The sequence below is a fragment of the Lepisosteus platostomus genome, chromosome 10, assembly GCF_059453375.1.
Source record: "Lepisosteus platostomus isolate fLepPlt1 chromosome 10, fLepPlt1.hap1, whole genome shotgun sequence".
NCBI classification, from domain to species: Eukaryota; Metazoa; Chordata; class Actinopteri; order Semionotiformes; family Lepisosteidae; genus Lepisosteus; species Lepisosteus platostomus.
Window position 1 is genome coordinate 15,491,484 of NC_142620.1, and position 25,515 is coordinate 15,516,998.

Here is a 25,515-nt window from a genome sequence, read left to right on the forward strand (position 1 = left end):
CCATAAAAGGTTAGTATGTTTGAGTGAGTACATTACTTTTCAGTCTTGACCTACTTGCATTTGGCCAATTTTCTGTTTAACAGAAAACCTGTGACAAATGGTAATTTATGATGCAATTTTCAGTTTACTATTGCAAACAGAAATTGGTACTGAACATAATGATCTTGGATGAAGTGTGAGAGGATAAATTGCACAGTAACACATGCTTTGACTGTGCTTCCAATAGATGAGAACTCACTCGGCTTTGGGAAGCATTTGTAAAAGGACATAATCTTGATTTATCTTCTGGCTTCAGATATTAAAAAAAAGCAAATTCGGAGCGCCATCAGACAATTAGAGTTTGTTGAGAGCTATTACTCTGCTAGGAATTATTACTGGTTTAAACTGGAGTAGGGTCTTGAGTGACACAACATGTAAAGTTTTCTGTGACCTTTGAGGTTAGGGATCCCTCTAATCAAGAGACTACTGGGTCAAAATTGAGTTATGTCATTAACCACTGAATAGGATTACCCAGGGACACACAATCTGACAGATGCTGCAAGAGTTTGAGTTATAATAATATTTCCTTGCATTAAATTGGCCATTTTATCTCTAAGGATAAACTGTTTATATACAGGAGAGGAACCTCCCCATCCACCACTGAAGTGCAGCCCCCTTGTGTGCACTCTGTTTGCTTTGAAAACAGGAAAAACAGTTAAAAAACTCACGCTCACTATAAATCGCAGATTTTATAGCATTGTCCACTGAAGTGCAAAGGTATTTGCACAGCAATTGATTTTGTCCTTTTAACCTGTCAATTTGGCATTTGCTGTTTCTGTCGCACTTGGTGTTATACTGCATATTTTATATTCTGTTTAAAAGTTATGTCATAGTATAGGCCAAGAATCAAATAAACAGTCAAAAAATTATTTATTCTACTTACTGTTCCTGTATTATAATTTCTGCTATAAGAATTGTTACGATAATTTATCACTTACCAAAGACTGTAATCTTCTTATACGGTATATCTTATATAGTTCTTAGATAGCTAATTAAACTGATTTGTTGGTTAAAATTTCTTTAATTTAGAATACATTTGCATAAATTAAGGTTCTCAATATTATAATTTCCTAGATTCCTTAAACAATTTAAGAAAGGGATATTTTATCAATATTATTCTGTCTATATTTTGTGAAGGAGATTCAGATTTTCATTCAGCAGCTTGTGGAGTATATTGTGTCTTGACAATGTTTTGTGACTTCTGTACTATGTTATGTTTCCAGGGATCCAGATGCTCCATGCTTTGTGTTAGTTCCTGTAAGGCATGACTTTCATGCAAATTCAGCCTTATACATTTTTTCCATTGTGTCATGGATGTTGAATTTGGAGATGGTTTCAGAATTTATTTCTACATAATGAAAAACAGCTATTCATGATATTATTTATTATTAAATGATAATAACAATTAGGCACAATATGTTCATATGTATTTTTCTTGTAGTCCTTCAAGAAGTGTAAAACATATAAATTGAAAAATCCATTTAAATGGATTTACTGTTTTTAAGTTAGTCATATTGCTTTCTTTTATTATTTCGTGGTTCTATATGCTTGTTTTTTGGAGACCTTGTGATGGCTAATATTAAAAGAAAGCAGAACCATTTTGTCTGAAGAATTTCTTTTTGAAATATATGAGTAAAACATATATTTTACTCAGAGCATAGTAAAATGCGAATATGTCATATGAAAAGTCTTTAAAGTCTGTTTAAAACATATACAGTAACAGAAAATCATAGAATATGCCATAAAAGCTGTATGAACAACAATATCACTAGGTAGTCTAATGTTATGTAATACTGTATACAATTAACATGTTGCTTTCTTTGAAGAGATACAGTACTTTATCTGCTTTTGTGGGGTGAGGCAGTGTGTGTTCATACAAATGCATAATCTGAATACTATTTTTGTGAAGATTTGTTCTGGAACCCAATGTTCTTTTGGACGAAATCCTTTCACATGATTTCTATGATCTCAGTTTAAGTCCTGAAGGGTAGAAGTGTAGTGATGACGCTAATTCTGAACCAAGGGAAACGTATATTATAATGTAGTACAGATGCATAGAGTAATTTGTCTTGCTGTCCTTGATTGAAGAGACTACTGTATCATAGCATCCTTTTGTAGGACAGATGGAAAGATGTCCCAGGACTTTTAAATACAGTATTTTTTTCTGGGTTTTGTTAAGATCTGTGGTAGATCTACAGTATGACTTCAAGGGTTATCACCCACACATTAATGAATCATCAAAATTCCAGTTTATATAATTTTCTAACAAAAATTTGCCCTTTGACTTTCTGCCTTTATCATTTCAACTTACTGGTTGATACTGTAAGAGACCGTAAGAGGGTCTGTGAATTATTGCACATTTACCCAGGGAAAGCTTGGGCTTGTCTTTATTATCAATTAAACTGATACATTAAAATTCTGTTCTAAGCTGGTGTTGGATATAAATTTATTTATATTTATTTTTTATTTAATATGACCGATCTTAATTTATTCTTCAGCTGTTGTGCGACTCTGTATTTGATAAAGCAGTTCGAAAATGGATGGATGATCTTAAGTGATCTGAGCCTATCTGCTCAGAGGTGGAGCTAAGTTAGGGCTGTTTAGAACAGTAATGGGGTAATGGGAGGGAGACCTCTAAGGAAAACCAGGTTGCTGCTGTAAATGGTTTTGGTAGAACAGTAGGTTGTAATTTAAAACAAACATTAAACTGAAGTGCTGACTACCTGGTCATTAAAAATTCTTAGACACTGTAAGAGTACTGTAGGTGTATTAATCACAGTGTCCTGTCTGAATTCCTCTTTGTGGGTGCACAATCTGCTTGCCTACATTTCCCCTTAATTTAAGTGGTGAAGTAGTTTCTTACTTCTCCGCCCGATCTGCCATGTAGTGGGGCTGTTGTTGCTGAATGGATGTGACCCTGAGTCCCTGTCTATAAATAAAATGTTTTTGGATCCATTGGGATGAAAAGTACTATGCAAGTGCAAGCAATTATTTTTATTTATTAAAGGAGTTTGTTTTTGTATTTTGGGATCCACACTTCCAGATGGTTAGTTTTATTTCTTAGTGAAGTGCTAAATGGAAGTGTCTGTTTTCTGCGTTATTGAGTAATGACAATGTTTAGGCATGAGCAAGCATTTGCGTTTTATCCAGCTCTCCAGTTTGCCTGACGTCTGGTGGCTTTTCTGTAGCCGCACTACTATTCCTGATCTGCTGGAAACACATGCTTTAACAGTTTATTTAATTTTGGTGGTTTAGTGTTCAATAAACAAGTACTTGGGATTTACTTCAGAGCAGTACACACATGAAAGTGTCTATGAGAAAACCACAGTTCTGATCTAAACATCAGTAATATTTAAGTTGTTGAGCTGTTAAATGTGTGTAATATAAATGTATATACACATGTTTTAAATCTTTCTTTTTGTGCTGCAACATCTTTTGTTTTCCTTGAAATTTTTCAATATTAGTACCAGGAAGTGATAAAACTGTGTCCGTCAGTCATTTGTTCTACATCTTCTTATTATGCTTCATAAATGTTAAATCTATTATTGATGAATAAACAATAAAAGTTGGTACCTTATCAAAGATCATGCAGTATGTGTAGAATTGTTTCAAAGCTATATATGTTTTAAAAGCAATTTTGCTTTCCAGCTACTTCCCACCAAAGTAAAGTGTACATGACATAGTTTACTTATACATTTAACTTTTGTATGAAGTGTGTGGTGCAGTAGACATGTAATAGGTCTAAATAATGATGTTATTAATAATTAGATATTATGATTCACAAAAGTCCCTGCAATGAACTGGCCTCACCTTGCGCCCATTGCTTGCTGGGATAGGCTCCTATTCCCCAAAACCATAAATTGGATGTAATGAATTGAAAATGGATGGATGAACAAAAGTGATGATATGCAGTTAATTTAAAATGCAACAAAATAGATAGTGCTCAAAAATGTCCATTATTACTCAGCATAATATAGAGAGGAACAAGTAATATGTTTACTGTGAACAAGAAGGTTGCGCCCTCCCTTGACCACCCTCAGCAACCATCCACACCAGGCACTTTCCCTTGCAACAGAGCTCACTGTATCACCTGCAAGTATACATCCAACATCACACTCATTCAAGGCCCCTCAGGACAATTCTGCATCACCCAGAGGGCATCTTGTACCTCTAGCAACCTTATTTACTGTATCTCTTGCAGTAAATGCCCAGCCATCTACATTGGGGAAACGGGAAGGAGACTCGGAGACCGCTTCAGGGAACATGTCAGGGCTGTGAAGATTAAAGATCTCTCCAAGCCCATTGTTTCTCATTTCACCTCTGACGGCCATTCTAACCTCTTCGCCTGTGTTCCCAAAGACGGTTTTCCTAACTCATACATCAGAAAGACTACCGAAACCAAACTTATCCTGCAGCTAGGATCACACATTCCCCCTTCTCTTAACGACAGACTACTCTTCTTTTAAATTTTCTCCATTCATTGGAAGTTTCATTTCACACCTCTCTACACCTATTCTGACTTCACACCTCTTGATTGGCCTCTCTTTCTGTCCCCTGCTCCCGCCTCTCACTCCTCCTCCCTCCCTGCCTTTGTTCTCCAGCTACATTACCTTTGCCTACTACCTTGTCTCTCTCACACCTGAAGAAGGCTCCACAGCCAAAACGTTGTATTTTATTTCTTCTTTTTTTCAGCATGGAATAAACCTATTACTTGTTCCTTTGCAGCCTACGCATGCTGACGCAGCTACCCACCTGAAATAATATACAGAGTTCTTTCAGTACTCCACCTCAGTTTTAAAGTTAGATTTATGCTTTCAAACCATCTGCTGTTATTTTAGAATGTGTGTAATCTTGAGAAGCATGGGAGACAAGGAGAGGAGTAAAAATGAAAGCGGCAGTGAAAATTACAGAAAGAGTGGAAGGTACAGAAAAGGGAAGTGGGATAGCATTGCTTTCTGTCAAGAGGTGTGTTTTTTTAATGCTAACATGCATAGTAACATACTAGCATAGGGGTAAAGAATTCTCTGAAAAAGAGGAATTGTGCTGGCCTTGAATGAAGAATCCAGTTTGGAGTTTAATGAAATGCATGTGGTAGAAAAGAGTAAGTTGTCTTTTTCTCAGTACTGTGATACTCCAATTTTTGGAGATGGGACATATTGACTCTCTTTAATTATCTTGATCAAAAGTAATTTAATTTCTTTTCACACATTACCAATAAATGTATTTGATGTTGGGGTTTTTGCTCTACAGTATTTTATACAACAAGACAAACCACCAGTGACAGATGAAACTCATTTCAGGCTAATGTGATAATACACATTTATAGCCAATGTGTTATTTACCTCAAGCAATCGTTAATGTTTAAACTTTCTGGCACCTGGCTAATGGCTATTATATTGGAAGGTCATGCAAATATGATGACGTCAGGCTATAAAATTTATGGTTGCTCTTGCAATTTTGTCATATTGGTTTTATGAACCTACAGTAGAACTGAGTGAACCAGACATGTACACATTCTCTAGAAGTTCAGTTAAGACTTCCTGTTATTGTTAAGTCTGCTCTTATTAATGATGAAGAGTTTGCCAAGCTCTAAAGTGTTTTGGGACAGAATCTTGAGCAAAATTACTGAACTTGACCATGGAGCCATACCAGTGGAGGAAAGTTGGCAAAAACAAAGATAATGTAAATATATCAGTCTTCTTACTGGAGAAAATATATAAAAGTTTCCTCCTTCCCGTTATTTCATACATGCCAAACACAAGAAAATGGTGCACATTTTACAACTGTGTTAAAAGTAAACCAAGCATGATTTTTGAAAAGGCATGGTCTCATACAAAATTCTGAACATTGTTAAGCATTATGATGGGGGAGGTGTTCCTCTCTTTAAATAAACAATTTGGTATATAATAAAAACTTGTCATTGCTCTTAAACTGATGGACATGTCCAATGTAAAATACGAAGAAAAGTAATACAGATCTATCTGTTTACATACAGTATGAGAGTTAACGTAGGGGTTTTCTCCTTCCTATGTACCATATAGCTTGTTGGCACATAAATGCAGGATTGAATTGTTTATTTTTAAGTTGTTATGTCTTATGTGTGCCACTGAAAGGTGCACAGTTGATTACCATGTGTTGCAAACCAAGCATGTTTTTTTAATTTAAAAATTGAAGGAAAATCAATTACTACTTTTCCTTAATAGGAGCAGCACTAATTCACACTAACACTAAGTTCTTATTAGATAGGGCAGTGGTTCTCAAACTGTGGTACGCGTACCGGCAGTGGTACGTGGCGTGCCGCCAGGTGGTACGCCAAATGACCCTGGGACTGTGTTGTGTGCGCTGAAAAAATCGGGACGGGTTTTCATATTTTGTATTTTTATACGTGTCGAATGCGCAGCCTACGTACTACGATACAGTGCGCGCTAATACGTCAGTGGACACAAGAGATACTCTGTAATTCTATACCACTCTATAGGAATGCGTACTACGGACGCAAGTGACCAATTGAATTTAAAAAAAGCTACTGTATCTCCAGAAAATAGGGAGAAATGAGAATGTGCGTGATTTTGGAACAATGCCAACGTTGTAAACACAGGAATGCATAGAAATGCGTGCTACGAACGCTGGTAATCTTGTGAGCACAGGAAAGCGTGAAAAATATTTAAGAACTGTTCTAAGTTAATTTGAGAAAAATACACCGAGCGTCTCTGTGTTTCTCTCCCATGCGCATGAAATAAATACTTAAAATAAACACTGAAATAAAAACGGAAACGTGGAAAAATGCACGCTTGCGGATTGCTAAAGCAGGTAAGCCCCACACTATTATGTGTGGAGAAAAAGCTTCTGAACAGATCGACCTGCTGCCCCCCCCAAAAGACACAGTCATTCATAGAATTATTGAAATGAAATATTATATCAAAAGTACGCGTTAAGATGAGCAGATGTTTTTCACTGCAATTAGATGAGTCTGTAGTGGATTTGGCCAATTTGCTCGTTTACGTTAGATACGAGTTTGAGGGTACGTCCCGTGTAGACTTTATGTTCTGTAAGCCGCTACCAACAGGAACTACAGGAGAGCACGTATTTCAGCTTCTGAATGAATTTATCGGAGAGAATGGCATCGACTGGATAAAATGTGTCGGAGTTTGTACAGACGGTGCTAGAGCAATGACAAGCCAACACAGTGGTGTAGTTGCACGAATTAGAGAGGTTGCTCCAGAAATTAATGGTTTCATTGCAACATCCACCGCGAGACCTTTGCCGTCAAGAAAATGCCTGACGATTTAAAATCTGTTAGACTGTTGTGAATTGTATCAAGGCTCGAAAAATTAATTCACATCTGCTTTGCTCAACTAAACAGGCTCACCCCTCTCACTGAAAAGGTGCTTTTTTATTTTTATGTGTTGTTTTTTTTTCTGTAAAACACTGAGAAGCCACATTTTAATATATCAAACAAAGTTTATTATTATAATATTTATTATTTGTATGTGTGAGTGTGTGTGCACATGCGCTCATGTTGGTCATTGATAATTTCTGGGATTTCTATGAGATGATGACTTGTAGGTGGTACTTGGATGCTTTGGTTGGATTAGGGGTGGTACTTGGTCCAAAAAGTTTGAGAACCACTGAGATAGGGAATTGATCACATAATGAAATCAGTTTTGGCTTAAGATACTTACCTTTAATTTCTGTTTACTGAAGAATCTAAGTTAATGAGGACGACAACAGTAACTGCTATAGCACATGCATAACTGTATTTATATGCCAGTAACTTAGTCCTTATTGAAGTTCAGTATATATGTAAAATGATAGAAGAATTCAGCACCCTGGACAGTTCTAGGCACAAATGTGCTTCAGCCATTTGCCTATCCATTCTGCTTGACATCACTAAAACCTTAAGTCAATCTCAAGTTTTAGTTAATTTCTTGCAGAGATTCATATAATACCATGACTGTGCAGATTAAGGACACTTTATACTTTTGCTTTTATGTACCATGCATTTCTGCATTTGTTTTTTTAAACTTGATATGAACTTATTTCTGATACAATCTTTGTAGCTTTACAGATTCAACCTACTATATACTATGTATGTACTGTAACCTTCCAATAACAAGTAAATCAAGTACTGTAAATCAAAACATGAAATATATTCACTCTAACTCATAAAAAAACAGTGCTTTCTAGATGACTTGCAAACACCTAATGTACATTTTTGGGAAATGTTATTTCTTTATTAGTGACTGGATTTGATCAATTGTATAGTACAGTTAACATAAACTTGTAAAAATAAGATTCCACTAGTAAATTAAAAGCATTAATATTGTTTTTCTGTTTTTGCTTTCTACCTTTTATACTATCAACATGATTAATAACAGCGCAAAGGAACAATTTTTTCTTTTTTCTAATTTTTGAAGATAAAAGCACATATGTGCCACAGTGTGTGATGTCACTGATATCACTGTAAAAGGTCCCTGATAAAGTCATAGCGATAACTAATAATTCCATTGCCTTTCTAATTTTGTATTAACTCAGTTGTTTCCAATATGTCACCTCTGAAATAATTCACAATAAATTGGATTTGTTGACTATGAAGATAGACTCTGTTTCATTAAGGCCAGGGCTAAATTTAAGTACAGGAGTTGCAATTAAAGCAAGAGTCATGTACTTCATGACAGTTAATATTAATTTATAGCTTTTCACATAATATGCACAATAAATCATAAATCCTTAGCCCAAAACGGATAATTCAGGATATATAGAAATTATTAACAGAAACACAAAATTATAATTATATTTTTTAAAATAACTGAAGAAAAAGTTAATATAGAAAAAAATGCACAGTAAAGTAAAACATAATTAAATGCACATCTGGTTTATTTTAGCTTCCTACCCTTATCTTTGATATCCTTTGCTGTCTTACAATAGACACTTACAAATGACAAATTACATGCTGTGCTATGACACTCTAATCTGTAGTGATTCAACTCTTTATCTTTCTGTAATTAAAAATGTGGAATTTAGTGCTTATTTACCTTCTAAACCACAAGAAAATAACTTTTCTTTTATTTTGTTTTAAATTAGAAAAGCTGCATCAGTGCTTTCACATTGAAAACATTCTTGAAGCTCTACCCCCACCTGCTGGAAAAGATCCTGTATAGCATTACAGACCTGTCGGAGCAGTGCAGCCACGAATTTTAATGTTTTTTTATGTTACATGTGGCAAACGTGAATAGTTAACTTTGATTGCAAAAAACCTACAAACTGCCAGAAAATTAACATTAATTTTATTAGAGCTATGATCTTGGTTTCATGAATGCATTCTTGCTGTGTGGTTGGTTTTATACAGGGAACCTAATGATGTAACTTGTGGTATAGAGCTTTGTGGTAGAAGATAATATTCTAGATTTTGGGTTCCTTTTGGTTTGAACAAAGACACAAGGTGGTCATGTACAAGAGATGTTGTGGTTACATTTACTTTCTGCTGGGAAAAAATAAAAACTTATTGGTTGTCAAAATACCAAGTTTTAGTTTAGTTCTTGAAGTTAACTTGCATGAGCTCATAGATTTGCTCCTTTGTGGTAAGAAGTGGATAATACATTCATGGAATAAATTATTTATTAATTAGGAATCAAATCTTATTGTTGTTGGAGATTTTTAAAGATGTTTGGATTTTACTATTCGGTGCAGCCCATTTTAGGATTTGTACTACATGAATATCTGCATCTTATAATTCTAGAAATAAAACTCTGCTTCAGGTTTTAACAATCAGCACTGGATTTGAGAAAGTAGGTCAATATTAATGTTAAAACAAAAACGTCTGGAAAAATACAAGTTTTTGTGCAATGAGAACATTAGGCACAATTTCAAAATGAGGCCTGCCAACTTTTTTTTATTAATCCTAATAGCATGAGCCTTCAGTACAAAGGCAAGAAATCTGATTAGGAAGAAGTGTATTCATTTCTGGATTGTTATTTATAACTTACCAATACACATGAAATTGAATTTTAACTTGTATGGTGAATGATAACTTGATCAGTCACCTGCCAATCACTTCTTTTCTTAAAGATATTTTACACATTAAATTGTAATTTTACAATGTCGTACACAGTACACTGTCGTATACAGTACATAAACCATAGTTCAACAATGTAGGGATAAAGTCTCAAGTTGTTGTTTTATAAATATTTAAAACACTTTTGTTATCAAAGAGTGGGAGGCTTCCATTATAGAGAAAACTATGTGCAACATGCAACATTGGTAGTTGTGTTGGGTCTTAAGTTTCAGTATTTCTGTTACAGAGTAAGAGTGCATGTAGTTGAAATGTATTTGATAGCATGTGTCTATTCAGTGTTTCACTAGGAACAATCTAGAATAGAATTCTAGATCGGATTACAAAAGATTTTCTTTTCTTTTCCTTTATTTTGTTTTAACTGATCAACTATGCTGGCTCACTGTTTTGCAGAAATACCTTTTACCATATATTGTATTCTGTTTTTGCCAAACCTTTAAGATTCATTTCATCATCAAATACATTTGTGTGGTCTATAAAAGGATGTTTAATAATTTATTTTTTCTCTTCAGGGCGACCCTACTCTGTGGGCTTTACGAATAGCAGCTGGGGAGGGCTATACCCCAGAACCGACTGAACTTGACCAGCTCCTTGAAATTGACTCCAAACTTCAGGTCTTGCTGTCTCCTGAGGACTTCCTGTCTCTGCACAGTCCTTACTCCAACCGCAGTGTACTTCTGGTATGTACTGTTATATGAGTCAGTGTCTGATGGACATTACAGAATGTGATTTAGCAATATTTTCTTGGATGAAGTCATTCACCTATCTGTTACTAAACACTCGCACAAACCATACGAGAGTTTATCAGCATTACACTATCTTTCCATTAAATTAGTTTCAGTGATCTAAGCGTATGTTGAATTCCTAGCTGGAACCAGATTTCATCTGTTAAATTCATACAAGCATTTAAGTGCATTAGCGTTACTTTGGTTTGGTGATAAAATGAAGTCTCCATTTCTGCCTCTCTAATAAACTACATTTCTTGATGTCTGTTATAATGTGGAAGCCTTTGATGCAGTGAACCCTGTTGGGCAAAGCCCCCTACAGCATGTGTAAAAGCTCGATAAGCAGGGCATATTCTGTTTTTCATCTTGATTTTCAGCACTCTGACATTCACCCAGTTTTAATCACTTCACAGTCTAATCTGTTTTCTCGCTAATAATGTGCTTAAATGCATAAGCAACAGTCAATGTGTGTCATGGTCAGTCTGTGCATGAACAATTAATCAGTATAATGCCAGCATCTGTTCAAATTGTGCTTTCTTTTGTTATATCTGTATTTTTTATTAGTAAACATTAAGGATAATTTATGGATTTGAATACATTTTCATTTTCAAGTTTTAATTTTCAGACACTTTTAGAAACTAAAAGTTACAAATACATTTTGTGGTACTAAGAATGATTTTCATTAATTTTAACTGACTGCAGATGATTAAAGAAATATGCGTAAGATGAACTTTTTCAAACAACAAGCTGTTGTTTTTGGTCCAAATGATTAATAGATTTCAAGAACTGGAAGGAAAGCATGCCATTAGCTTTGGGCAAAAGTATTATAAAATCATCACATGGCTTTTGGGTGTTTTTCTTGGATGTTGACAAGTTTCAGTGTTTGACTCTTTTTTTTTTTCCTTTTGCAAGGTAAACTAATATGCTTTTTGCTTGTATAAAATTCTGCCCCTGATCATCTGCTGTGGTGATAGAAAGGGACTTCAGGAATGTGCACATTTGCAGGTTAGAAATAGTGTAATTAATTGGACATAGTTTTAAGGGCACATGAAGCAACAAAACAACAAAGGTTAGTTTCTTTGCTTCAAATTATTATTTCCAAATATATTTCAGATTATTAAGTACATTTTCATTAATTTAATTAAAATAATACATTTCTAAGACCAAATGTAAAACTAGAATATTATTTTGAGAACTCTTGGATGGTTCCTAACTTCTAATTGATCTTTTATGTGTCTTTTTAAAGTTGTTTATATGAGACAGTATTTGAGATATTTTGAAATGGTGCCTTTGGACCTGTCTTTTGCAACATCCTGCTTGGTTCATCAGCCATTTAAACAAAGATTTACATAAGTCATTTCTCTGATCATCAAAACATTATGTGGAGCCATGAAGATAAGTGATTCTACTAATGTTTGCAATTACTAGCAATATCAGCAACAGACAATAAATTACTACATAAATTGCTTATATTTTTAAATGAAGGTTGTATTGACATTTCTTCAGTATACTGTACTTGTTGAAGACATGGCTCGTCACATCTAGAAAGTAACTCCTGAAATAAGACTAGTTCCTTTGTGTTAGGCTGTTTATAATGTGTTGTATGATGGATGTCTTGTGTGTTTGTGAGCCTTCTTCAGGTGTGAGGCTGTTGTACTTTGTAGGTATACTGTGTTAGTGGGTTATTTGTAAACTAGGTTTATGAGGCCTAACTCAAGGAAAACTGATTGAGATTCATCCAATTGTATTAGAGATTCCCTATGGTGTCATTAGGGAGGCTGGATGCATTTCTAAGAAGAATTACTGTAGGTCCCAGGGTAAGTTAACCAGTCTTTAAAAGGACCTGAATATTCAAAATAGTGTTTTCTGCAAGGGAGTTAGAACTACTTTGACAGGGGAGATATCAGCAGTCATTTGAATTGATCTGAACTTTACGAGAATAAATAAAATAACTGGTCCACTAGCAAGGAAGGAAAGTAATGTTCTTCCCATGTACCCATCCATGTTGTCACATCTTCATTAACTTCATAAGTGCTATTCAACTTGTTTTGTTGAGGTCTGTTGTAGGTCTGGGTAGAATAAAAAATTCTGACTTTGATAAAAAACATTTGGTGATTAGTATAAAGAAAAGGAATTCTGCTCTAAATTAAGCATCAGGAAATACCTTCTTCTGGGAAATTACACACATTGGAATTAAGTTTTTAATTAAGTTTGTCAGTAGCAGCAACCCCAATGTATTTAAAATTGTCTACAACATACATTGTCATTAACTCTACAGTGATGTCATGTTTTTTGCTGTTAACATGAATTTGGTTTACATTCTTTATGGGTGTGGATACTAAGAGGGGAAATAACAGCTGGCTTGAAACAAAATGTCAGAGACACTACACTTCTCTTCTTTTTAATACTATATTTGTTTTCTGCTTAATGTTAACTAATTATATAATTATCAATGTTATTTTATTAGTTCTTTATGAAAGAGCAATATTATGAAAGAGAGCATCTTTTCAGCTTTAAGGACTTGAAAAAAGGTAGTATGGGCATTATTGTTAAATTTTGCTAACAAGTGATTCTTTAACTTCACAAATTGATTTTGATTAAATTACACTATTAGTATTAAACCACAGATACTTATCTTTTATTATTTTGAAGATCTCTAGAGTTTACAAAAATACACTTCTCTTCTTATCTTTTTTACCGGAAAATGTAATGTTCTGAATTAAATCATATTACTAGGCTGTTGATAAAAGTACATTTAAGGCCTGTCTTTCCAAGAAGACCTTCATCTGACAAGATACAATTCTTGTGAAAATTCTTTGTATTTAATTTTGAAGAAAGAAAGAAATTTGGTAACACAGGGTTCAGATTCCTGGGAGGCCTTTAATAAAGTCTCTAGACTCCTTTGAATTTTAAAAGCACCAGGAAATCTTCCAAAGTCTGACTTATCTGGCAGTGATGTTATGAAATTTTGCAGATGTTCCAAAAAGATCCAGCTATATGTTAATAAACGATTACGTTATGTTAAAATTTAGTTTCACCCTGCAGTTATGAGTAATATTGAAAAGTTGGATTTGCTCTGTAAAACTGTTGTTTTGTGGAGCATGATAACTTCTAAAAAGGTGTGAAGTCTGATAGAGATATTTTCAAATTAAGGTGATGATTACTTGATTTTTTTGAGTGTGTTAGAAACAAGATGAAAGCAGAAACTGTTGCCAAACTACAGCAGTTTGTTTGGAGGGTAAGGGAAATACCAGTGTCTTTGGAAAGGGAGTGGAGAAGTTGAGAAGCAGTTTATTGCTGCCAGTATAAACATTTATTTCAAAGATATTTAAATTCTTCATTTTGTTTCTCTGGCTGCAAATCACTCTCTTGTGGGCTGTGAATTCTGAAAAAAAGATCCTGTTGGCTGAGTTGTTTGTTGAAAAATTAAATCATTAAAAACTTAATAAACTAAAGCACTGTCCAGTGTACAAATTTTCTGGCACTCTGGTATTCAAAGTGTCTGAAGCCCAGTTTTAAATGGCCCTTTCATGGACGAGCACATGCCTTTCTAAATTAATGGAAATTCTGAATAGCTGGAAAATTTAGCTCAAAGAATGGTGAGAATGAACAATGTACAGCTACAACATACTGAAGTTATTAAATCGTAACCTGAAATGTTCATTTTCTCATGTCTGAAAATGTTAGGTTTAGAGAAGCTATCTACTTATAGACTAATCAACATTTTGCCCTGTAGCAAAAGTACTCTTGAAATTGAAATCTTGCCCAAGGTAAAGGTTTCTGAAGTGCCTTTTCTGTTTACTGTTTCCTTTAGTTTGGTGGGATTTTGTTTTTTATGATCCATGACAAGTAGTGGAGAGTGTAAATGGAATCTTGTTTGAGGTCATGTGCAGCCGTTTTGACCTGAAGAAACTGTGTGGTGGTTGGAAGTGATAGACAAAGGTAGAAAAGCTAAAAACAGAGGTCAAACAAGTCATTTAAAAGCCATCAGTATTGCACAGAATGGATTGTCGAAAACAGTGCTTTATTTTTTTCAGCTTTAAGTAGAAGCAGATGTTGTGCTTTTTGTGAACACGTTTAAAGGTAGGTTCCGTTGTCAATAAATTCATTTCATATACAGCTGCTCTGTTTCTTCTCAGCTGTGGCACATCCAAGAGAAGCAGTAAAAGTAAATATGCTTTTTTTGTGGTTGCCTTTTTTCTCTGCAGTAGCTTTTGCCAGTTAAACACTTAATTCAAACCATTCAGAGGACAGAGAAGCCCAGCTGAGCACAAGGGTACCCCCCTACAAAATTCCAAGTTAAGAAATGTGGGTACTCTCCATTGCCCTGAGTTTTCTGTACAAGTAAATTCATATAAAAATAATAATTATTACAAAATGTTTGTTTAATTAAACTTAAAACTTCTAGATTCTGATAAAAAGTACTTCATTTCCAAACATACTGTAGGAACTGGAGAATGTTAGAATGAGGTACCTCTCAGTTATTTGCTTTAAATGGCAAAAATGAATAAGTCTGCTTGTTGAAAAATGTCTTATTGATAAAATAATTTTGAGTAGTTAAAATACTAAAGCTATTTGTGTAGGTTGCCCAATATTTCAGATATTTCCTGTTCAAGGCTTGCCTTTGTCAGTAGATGGACAGGAATAAAATTGCTAAAATGGCAGTACACACTGTAACTGGTTGAGCACAGCAAAGCTTGAATCAGTCAGGATATCCTCAGCCAGTGCATCTTAGTCCCTGGGATTTGCAATGTACCTGTGAGCTTGCAGTATTGACATCACTCTTCCAGTGCTAACTCATCTGTAAGACACAGTATAGTTTGCAGCTTGTCAAATGGCAAGTTAGCTCCACAATGGGTAAATTGAAGTAGAGCTTCCATGTTGCTGAAGTGTTCATTTCACTTAGGTTGACGGAGAGCTTGTATTTTTTATTTGAGGTAATTAGGAATTGGTAATTTCAAGTTGGAGAGGGTTACAAAATTTACAGATAATTATTGATTACAATTTTAAGAATTCTATATTGGTATCGTTGTCAGACTTTAATTGAGACACTGTTTGATAAAGGTCTGCTTGGAGAATGTTTGACCCCTATTTACCTTGTTCCTACAGGCTTTAAAAATAACTTTAAAAAGAATACGTGTATTATTTTTTATTGATGTAATTTTAGCATGACAAATCTGTCATGTTGTTATGATTATAAAAGATTTCTACATTTTGAGTAGCATTAACTTTTGAGGACAAATATTACCATTGTAACAAATTGGAGGCAACTGTTCTTTCCATCTTTCTTATTTTGATGGTAGTGCATCAAAATTCAAGTACTTTCAAGAAGCTTATGATTTTTTTTTCCAGAATAATCATACAGCCTTGCATAAGGGAAATGTTTCCTGTTTTCATACATGAATACACTTGCACTTGATTTCAATTGTGCTCTGTTCTAGATTTGTGTGTTCATTTTGAAGTAAACATTGACTTCCTGTTCCATGATATTCAATTTTGTACTTGCAAAATACTGTATTCCTGTATTTCCAAATGTTTCCAGTTTAAAGCTATTCAGTTCTGTTAAGCCCTACAAATACAATATAAATTTAAGGACTTTATATACCTGTAACTGGGCTCTTCCCAGTGTATTTAGTAGAGTATTGAAAATAAATTGAAATATATTTACACAGATTCTAATTATATATCATTAGGTTTTACTTAACATTGTTTAAATTAGACTCATACTTAGTATGACGTATCCTCAGTAACTCAGCTGTCTATTTTTATAATTTTTTGATGTCCTTCAGATGTAGTAACAGTTACCATATCAAGGCTCAAGTAACAAGCTGTAGGAAGTTTTGGTCAGTTGCTATAAAAAGACTTAGCGTAGAAAACGGCATTATTTAGATATAATTAAGCTAAATAAAGATTATGGCTGACGGTAATCATCTCGCTTTATGGATGCAAATCTCGAAGTGCCATCACCCCCAGCACATGGGTCAACTGCTACAGTCAGGCCCCATTTTTAATTTTGTATTTCTCTTAATATTTGATTTGCTAGACAGCTCCTGGCATTTATTTTAAAATATCATGGATCATGAAATTACAAAAAAACAGACTTTATGCTATTATTATTTTGTCAGCATTTAAATATATATTTTTAAAGCAGTGTGGTCCCTCTGGTTCCCTAGCCAAACTGGATTTTTATAACACGGTGAGTATGAGCAGCTCTCTAGTTCTTAAGACTCACCGAAGTCCCAACTGCATAAATAAAAAATATACTAGTATTGTACTTCCTAAAGATCTTAAACCAAATAGTCAATTATGGATATTTGGGATTTGAACCATTGTCATAGCGTGTACAGAGTTTCAAGTTTTGAAGTTAATGTTACAAATAGTAGCTTGGGTAGCTGTACAATCAATACCCTTTTCCTTGCCCGACGAGAACAGGTAATCTTTTATTTCCCATTGTTTTAGTATGACTGACGTTTTTTTTTAGATTTGCAGTCATATTAACTTGGAGCCTCATCTAAAACAAAATCCAGCAGGCAGTATGTATGTTAATTCCAGGTGCAGCCTCTTCATTAGTTTGAAATCTGCACAGAGTACATTTGAGTTATGCTTTAAATCCTGTAATTCTGGAATGCTTGTAATTCTTGCAAATGTCACCCCTTAATGTCTTTAAGAAGTTATTTTTATATTAAATAGATTAATTAACTTTCAACTAAGTTTGCATTTGTTACTTTGTAGTACATTTTTGGAGAAGGTGACTTGATGCCATTACTAATACACACGTTAGAAGGAGGAGAACTGAACAATGTTTTCCTTATACTTGTCCCAATCTATATACTGTATCATGTAGTTCCATACTTTGGACTGGTAGTTTATATAATATTGTTAAAGCAGAACATTTAATTCACAGAGGAAATGTATGCATCCAGCTGATTTAATAACACATTCCAGTGCATTTCTCCCAGTAGGAATTTTTTTTGGAACTGATGTTTTTAGGTATTAGATTACTTCTTCAGGAGGCTTGTGGTGTATCGTGCACTACAGCAATGGAAAGTCTTTCCCGTTTGGACTCATAGCATAATTACAAGGCACCCCAGGAAGTCCTTTAGGTTACAGAGTGTGGATGACTGCCAGTCACTGAAGTGGCAGAATATTTCAACATTTCTCTTTGCAATGGCAATTAGAGGAAACATATAAGTTTGTTTCAGAATATTCATTTACAACCTTTAAAGCTGTTTGATTTAAGTACATAAATATATGTGTTTGCACCATACCGTAGGATTAAGTAAGTAGGTATCAACACCGAAGAAGGCTTCACGGCCAAAATGTGTTCCTTTTCTTCTCTTTTCAAGGAATAAACCTTTACTTGTTTCTTTGCTATCTAATTCTTTGGTGAGGAACTTAAAAGAATAATGTTTTTCCTATTACTTGTGATAAAAAGGTGTAGTTTTTTTAAATGCTTAACCATAGTCTTACATTTTTTTTATCTGTAATCCTCTCATGTACTTAAGGGTGGTCTTAGAATATTTTGTTGTGTCGTGCCTTTAGTAGACATACAACTTTAATAATTCTAGGAGGGTTTTTCCCAAAGCTGCACATGATGTTCATCATATACCTGAGGGACACAGCAGCAGCCTTCATTTGAAGTTATTTTAAAATGTTTTACTGTGATATAAATCAGAAGTATCTGGAGCTGGATGTGTATAAAAACCCATGTTGTGAAATAACTCATAAACACGACGAGCCAGCTATTCACATGGAGACATGGAGACCAATATCTTTCAAGCTAACCTTTAAATTCCAATAATTATTTTAGGAAAGACAAAAAACACATCAAATACTCAAGATAAATGCTATATTTTGTGCAGCAAGCAGTGAGCATGTTCTGATACCCGTTAAAACTTCAATAGTGAATTATTTAAAAGAAAGCATAATCTTTTTTCACTCACATTTAATACATACAGAATTAAAGCTAAACTGTTATTTTTCTTGTGTTTAATGTTGAATAGTTATTGCATGTGCCTTTGTGTGCAATAGACCACACTTTCTAAAAGAGTATCCCTTGGATTTTCTGGTCCAAAAAGATGTACACTTTCTCTTGATTGATTACCTCATCAGCCTTACAGTCTCTTAATGGCCACCTGTCTAAATTCTGAGTAATTCCATCTTTCCTTAGTGTTCTTCAGTTTCTTCAGTCCTCAACTTATCCATCAGTTAAATGTGTATTTCACCAACTATTGTGGTATTACTTTTATTCAATAGGAGATACTTCATAGAAATACATTTGGAAACTGATCATATATGTGTGTGTGTTTACCAAAACTCACTCTGTTTAAGAATGCAGACCCATGGAGCATTCAGTTTTGGATCCCTACGCAGGACTAGAAATATTATCTCATGAGGGCCTGATCATACAGCACATTCCATACTGGATGAAGAAGTGATGACTGTGATAATCCCACTTCTGATTATCTTACGCCTTTCCAGCATGCTCTCAAAAGAACAAAACTGTGAGCACATAATCAATTTTGATATTATGTTTTTCATTTTAAAACACATGGAATATCTATTTTCATGATGTGCATTCCAGTGCCTTAAGGAAAATGACTTATAATATCATTGTTCTTTGATGTTGACCAAAGTAATATTTTAGTGCATACCGTTATTAATTTGTCAGATGTCTTTACAAATACCTTTTTCTTTGTAAAAAAGTAGAACCTGATCAAATATTACTTCATGTAGGTACATTTTTTAAATGCTCAGAACTTTAAAGATTAAACCCTATAACATACTTTGGGCTGCTTTCTGTAGTATGCATTTTTCATGATAGAAGGAATACCATAACATGAGTAAGAATAACTATGGTAATGTCCAGTCTTTAATAAAATCTGATATTAACACTCTTTCTAAGAATATGTATAAACACTGATTCTAATGACAAATAAAATATGAAATGCAATTTAGAAATTAAAAAATAATTTTGAGAAGAACTTGAGTGTTAAACATACTGTAAAACTTGCAGATTGCTGCATAAAAACAAATTTGATGTCACTCAGAATTTACTTCAGCTTTCTTTAATTTCTAAAGTACAGTACTTTATAATTTGTATAATCATTATCATTTTTATGAATGAAGCATAAATGTTGAAAGTTCTTCATGAGAATGCATTTCTTAGTCTTTTGTTCCTGCAAATCTGCAATGAATCAAAGTTAAAGCAAAATTTTGTGCACAGGGACAAGAGGATTTCAATACATATTTGTTGCATTTTTCACAATTTATTGTACTTCTCATATATCCAGTACTAGTCAGTTGAATACAGTGAACTATTTTTAAAACAACAGGATGCTTGTCTTAGACATCAAATATTTTCCCTCTGTTTATGGGAATTTCACATTATACATTTGTTATACATAATATTACACATATTATACATCACAATTACTTGATGTAGGTAGATTTTCATCACTGCAAGGTAAAAGTTCATTTCTCCTTGGTTAATATTGTATAGGGTTTGATTTTATAACTACTCTATTTTGACTTTTTTACAGGTTTGTACCTACCAGTAGGTAAAATCTAAAGATTATTAAAGAAGTTTTATATGAAAAAGGAATTGTGCCTTTTGAGCATTACAAGAAATGGAGCAAGTTTCTCCTTTTGGATGTGTTCAAATAAAGCCAACTACCAGTAAGAGCTGATAATTTAAGAGGTTTGTGGCCCTCAAAGTTCTATTTATCAGTTCCCTTCCTCTCTTTGAGTTTGATGTACCTTTAAATAAAGTAATGTTCCCAGATAAAAAAACACAGATTTGTGCAAGTGAACTAGTATGGAAAACTGATTACACAGGTAATCAGATACCAATACTTGTCTGATTAGAATCTTAAGCGTTCTCTGTATACTTTATTTCTGCAATGCCTTATGAAAATCTAAGGGAAAAGTGTATCTTGACTCAAAACCTGGTCCTATAAATTCACAAGATTCATGATTATTTGATCTTGAAGGCATTTTCCAAATTAATAAGCGTAAATTTGTTCATATTCTGAAAATGTTGAATGTTAATGTGAATGGTTGGGCACGTTTGGCAGGAGATTTGCTAATGTTTCACCAGCAACAGTGTTAAAGTTGATGGAAAGGGACAGACATCATCAGTAAGGGGCAATGGTGGGTGGAAGTGCATACTACAGGGTTGTGAGATACAGTAAGTACATTGATTCAAAATGCAAGGCAGAACAGGCAAACAGCCACAAATCAATTGACTGCAAGTTTCAACCTGAAGCATATGCAGCCAGTTTAATCCAAAATGGTCCACAGAGGGGGATACCATTTAAGCATTCTGATTGTTTGGTAATGTTGTGGGTTACATTGTCTTTGCATGATTTGGGTGCACTCATTCCTTAGAAGGCAAGGTCAATTAAAATTACTACTTAATGGTATTGAGTAATCATTCTAACCTCATGTCGCAGTATTTCTTTCCTACCTAGAGGAGTGTATTCCAGGATGCTAGAGCCTAATTGAATGAGCATGTGTGGTTACCCAGTGGCTTGATAAGCATGACACTGATGTTTCCATCAGAAGTTTGTCAACAATTTGAACCCAATTGAGTATTTATGGTACAGTCCAGAAGAAGGCATGAGATAGTGTTTTCCATCTCAGTCAATCAGGTGCAAGTTGATTGATTTTGATGTGGAAAAATTGTGCCACATCCCTGCTGCAAGATTCCAGATGTTATGGAGCATAGCAGCCATACTGGCTGTGTGTGTTGTCCTAACACTTTATTACGATGTGACTGTACTGTACGTTAGTGTGTGGTTTTTTGCCCAGTACCTGGTAGAACATTTAAAACCTGAAGAAGGCTCCACGGACGAAACGTTGTGTTTTCTTTCTTCTTTTTTTCAGCATGGAATAAACCTATTACTTGTTCATTTAAAACTATTGTTTAGAACTTTCCAGTCTTCTAAAATAGTTTTGAAAACCTCAAAGAATATAGTTTAGAATTTATTGTATTGCTGAGATAACCTGCAAATCCAGTTTTTCTGGACTCCTTTTGTTTGTGTCAAGTGTTTGACAATTTGGAAAACAAATAGCCATGCTCGGTTTGTAATAGGTGAAAAGGGAGTGAGAATGTGGAGGTATAAGAGAGTGTGTAACTACATCTGTGTGGACACTAATGCACATTAATAGTGCATTAGGTCATGGGGTTTCACTAGTGTCTAGAGGGTCTAATATAACTCTTAAAAGTAAACTGGAACCTTGAGTTTGAATAATAATTTCATACAGATCAGAAAAAAATGGAAGAGTAAAACATTTGGGTATTTAGAGGACTACTGGACTAGGAAAAAATGCATTATATCTAAATTACTACTTGTGTTTCACTGATTTTGTACCACATGTTTAATAGAAGTAGACAAATAAGGGGGAAATATTGATTATAAAAAGTTATTAATGATATACACAATAGTGTATTAGTGGTAAAAATACAAGCCATTATACATTTTTAGGTTTGCATTCCTATTACACTAATTCTATATTAAAACTATGAATACGTAGCTTATTCTAATGATACTATAAGAGACTATATATTTAGCCAATGTTTTGATAAATTGAAAAGTGTTCATAGAAAGTTGCACAAGTGTGTTTCAAATATGATTTGCAAAAGAAAACGAGAAAAAAGACACTATTTGTTTCCAAAATTAAGCAGAAGTGGTTAGAACTTTCCAAGCAGTATGTTAAGAAGCCTGCTTCTTTTAGAAGCCTACTCTTTTAGTGCTGTTAAAGTGTAAATATTTAGCAAGTGACTTGTGTCACTCTTAAAATAGTGGAGATTACTACTGCACATGGTAAACCCATATGGAGAAAGTCAGGAAACAACTTCACAACTTCATAATGCATGCACCACCCAACTGTTAAATTTTAAGATGGTTGAAATAGTGTTTTGAAGTTATCTACATTTGGTAAGCTACGTTTGGTAGCTGTATTTTATAGAAGGACTTAAACAACCAGCCCTGTGATTCAATGCCAATACAACATGAAAATAATAACAAATATAAATACATCAGTAAGAGAAAGTTCATTTGAATGAGAAATCATTGCAGTGTATTCATGACTCACTGTACAAGAAATAAAGTACTGTACTCTGAGACCTTACCTAACACACTGAAAAGACACAAAATCTTAACAAAAGATTTGATTGCCCTATAAATATTCAAAAGTGCTAATATTTTATCATCACCATGTTTTATTGTTTCTAAGAATTTTCTTTGACTGCAGATTAAATAATTCATGAATTTATGGCTGGTCCAATTATTTTCTGTTCAACTTTTGACTAAGCAATCTCTTGTACCCTTTTAGTGCTGTTAAAGTGTAAATATTTATCAAGTGATCAAATACATCTGTAAACCATTATGGACAGACATTTGTTTTCCCATGTTCAAAAGTAGAAAGCAGTAAGATAACCTTTAGGTGTAACTCTTAATAAATGTGTGGGACATTTCAGACTACCTTTGGATGTGATTCAACTGAGTGATTCATTTGGTTTCATGACCTTCAAAAACAAAAAAGCTTTTCTTGTCAGAGTTTACTGTACCGTAGTTATTTCTCTTTTTGTGCAGATATGTTCTTTCAGGGCAGTGCATCGGGTTATAATCAGAACACTGGAGAAAGACTGTGGGATTTTTTAATTATCACATTTGTTGACACAGTTAATGGTATTCATGGATAGATATTTTTAAATGATTTAGTAAAAACTAATGTGTTACTAGCTTTCTATTCCACCAATAATTTTAGTTCACCTGTTGCAGTTATGGTTTATGTTAATTCAAAACAAATAGTATTTTTGAATGTAGAAGAGACAAAAACATAAAATGCTTTAGTATTTTTCCTTAAAATATAATGAATATGACTTAAGAAAGACATAAAATATTAGGTTGCTTAGAAGACCTAAGTGCATTGTGTAAAAGTGAGATATTTGTGAGCTAAACGTTAAAAGCTTGTTTAGTCCAGCTCCAACATTTATTGACCAATATTCTACAAGTGATATATAATAGATTGATATTAGAAACAAATGTTTCTGATTTTGAATTTATATTAAATTGAATTTGGAAAAAAGTTTAATAGAATGTGAATCTTTAAGAAATTATGTTGATTGAGTTGGGCTGCAGAAAAGCCTACAGGATTTTCCAGCCTAGTTAATGGTCCTGTTTACACTTTATCATTTTCACAGAACTTGTATTATTGTTCCAACTTGGCTGGCTATTTTTACAATGGGGCTATAAAGCCACTGGACTATGTTTTGCTGGTGCAGTGGAAAAAACCTTTTACCGCATCAGACATCATAGAGTACTGAGATAGTGAGTCATACTCCTCTATAACAGGCAACATCATCATTGTGTCAACGGTACAATAAGGTCTTCACATAGACAAAAGTGGAACTTCTGTAAGATTACTTATTTGAGATATTTTTAAACTTTGGAAGGTAAATTGCTGGAGTTTACCAAGCATATTTGCAAAATGACATGGGACCTTATTGACTGACGTCAGCCCCTTTACAGTTAAAACTTTCTTGTACAGTTCTGTCTGTACTGTACTACAAGCACTGACTAAATGAAAATTGATATATTTGTATTAGTATAATTGTTATGACTGTATTTGGACACCCCCAAGAACTTTCATTATGGAATCCCTTGACTAGTGTGTAATAAGGATAACGGGCTAGATGGGTGGAATAAAATTGTATTTTTTGTACCCTCTTTTACTGTATGTTCTTATGCATGCATTTAGGAGTATAAAATATTCATCTTCAACAGTGACATCAATTAACTAGACAAGCAATACATCAGATTTGTTTAGTGTTATTGGCATAAAACCCAATGGTTTTCTCCACATATCTAAATCCCAAATATTGTCTATGTTAATACATTTTAATTTTTAAAAAGAAGTTTTAAAATTTCTTTACGTTGAGAAGCTTCAACTAGGTTTTTATTTGTGTGACTTCAGATATACCTTCATTCTGAACCATTCTTCTTGCCCTATGGTTATAATACTTTTCTGCTATCCTGTACATGTCTACTACATTGTCAACTGTGTTCATACCGTATGCACAGTAGCTAGTCCAGCTGGAAGAGGTTTCAGTATCCCTCTGTTTTATTTGACCCTTGCGTCCTACACCTTGATTTTGAGTGTCTCTCAGTAATTAGAATTGGCATATTTGGAATTGTGATATTAACCTTACATTCAAAATCCTTAAATGCATGCAGCAGCACACTGGCCTTTCCTTGCTGTTGGCATTGGTTCTGATGTGGAGCGCAACAAGTGACTCAAACTCCAAGAATGCCAGGATCCTGTACTCTTCCACCTGTAGAAGGTACTTTATATCCTGGCTGTGGTAACTGCCTTCCAGTGACTTTTTTAATTATAACAACTCAACAAGCTTGGTTTTGCAAGTTTACAACACAGTGAAAATGTTTACATACTCTTTACATAACATTTACAGTTGTAATGGTGCTTTTAGATAGTCTGAAGGGGTCTTCTTTTCTTTTTAATAAAAAAAAATACAATATATAAATGAGGAAAAAAAAGGCATTTCACACCCCATAATCCTAGGTACCCCCTCCAAGTAGTCTGTTTAAATTAACATTTAAATAAGATCAGACAGCTGCAATTGAAGTACTGGGCCATGCAATAGGAATCTGA

At 34.0% G+C, this 25,515-nt stretch overlaps 1 protein-coding gene across 2 annotated transcripts in view; it reads left to right on the forward strand.

Annotated features, from left to right (window-relative positions):
• The window catches only part of fsip1 (fibrous sheath interacting protein 1), a 103,462-nt gene that overhangs the window by 8,157 nt on the left and 69,790 nt on the right, over positions 1-25,515 (forward strand). For both annotated transcript variants that reach the window (XM_088648403.1, XM_088648404.1), the window contains exon 10: positions 10,624-10,791. In XM_088648403.1, coding sequence (XP_088504529.1) covers positions 10,624-10,791 — 168 coding nt within the window. The remainder of the gene's footprint in view (positions 1-10,623; positions 10,792-25,515) is intronic.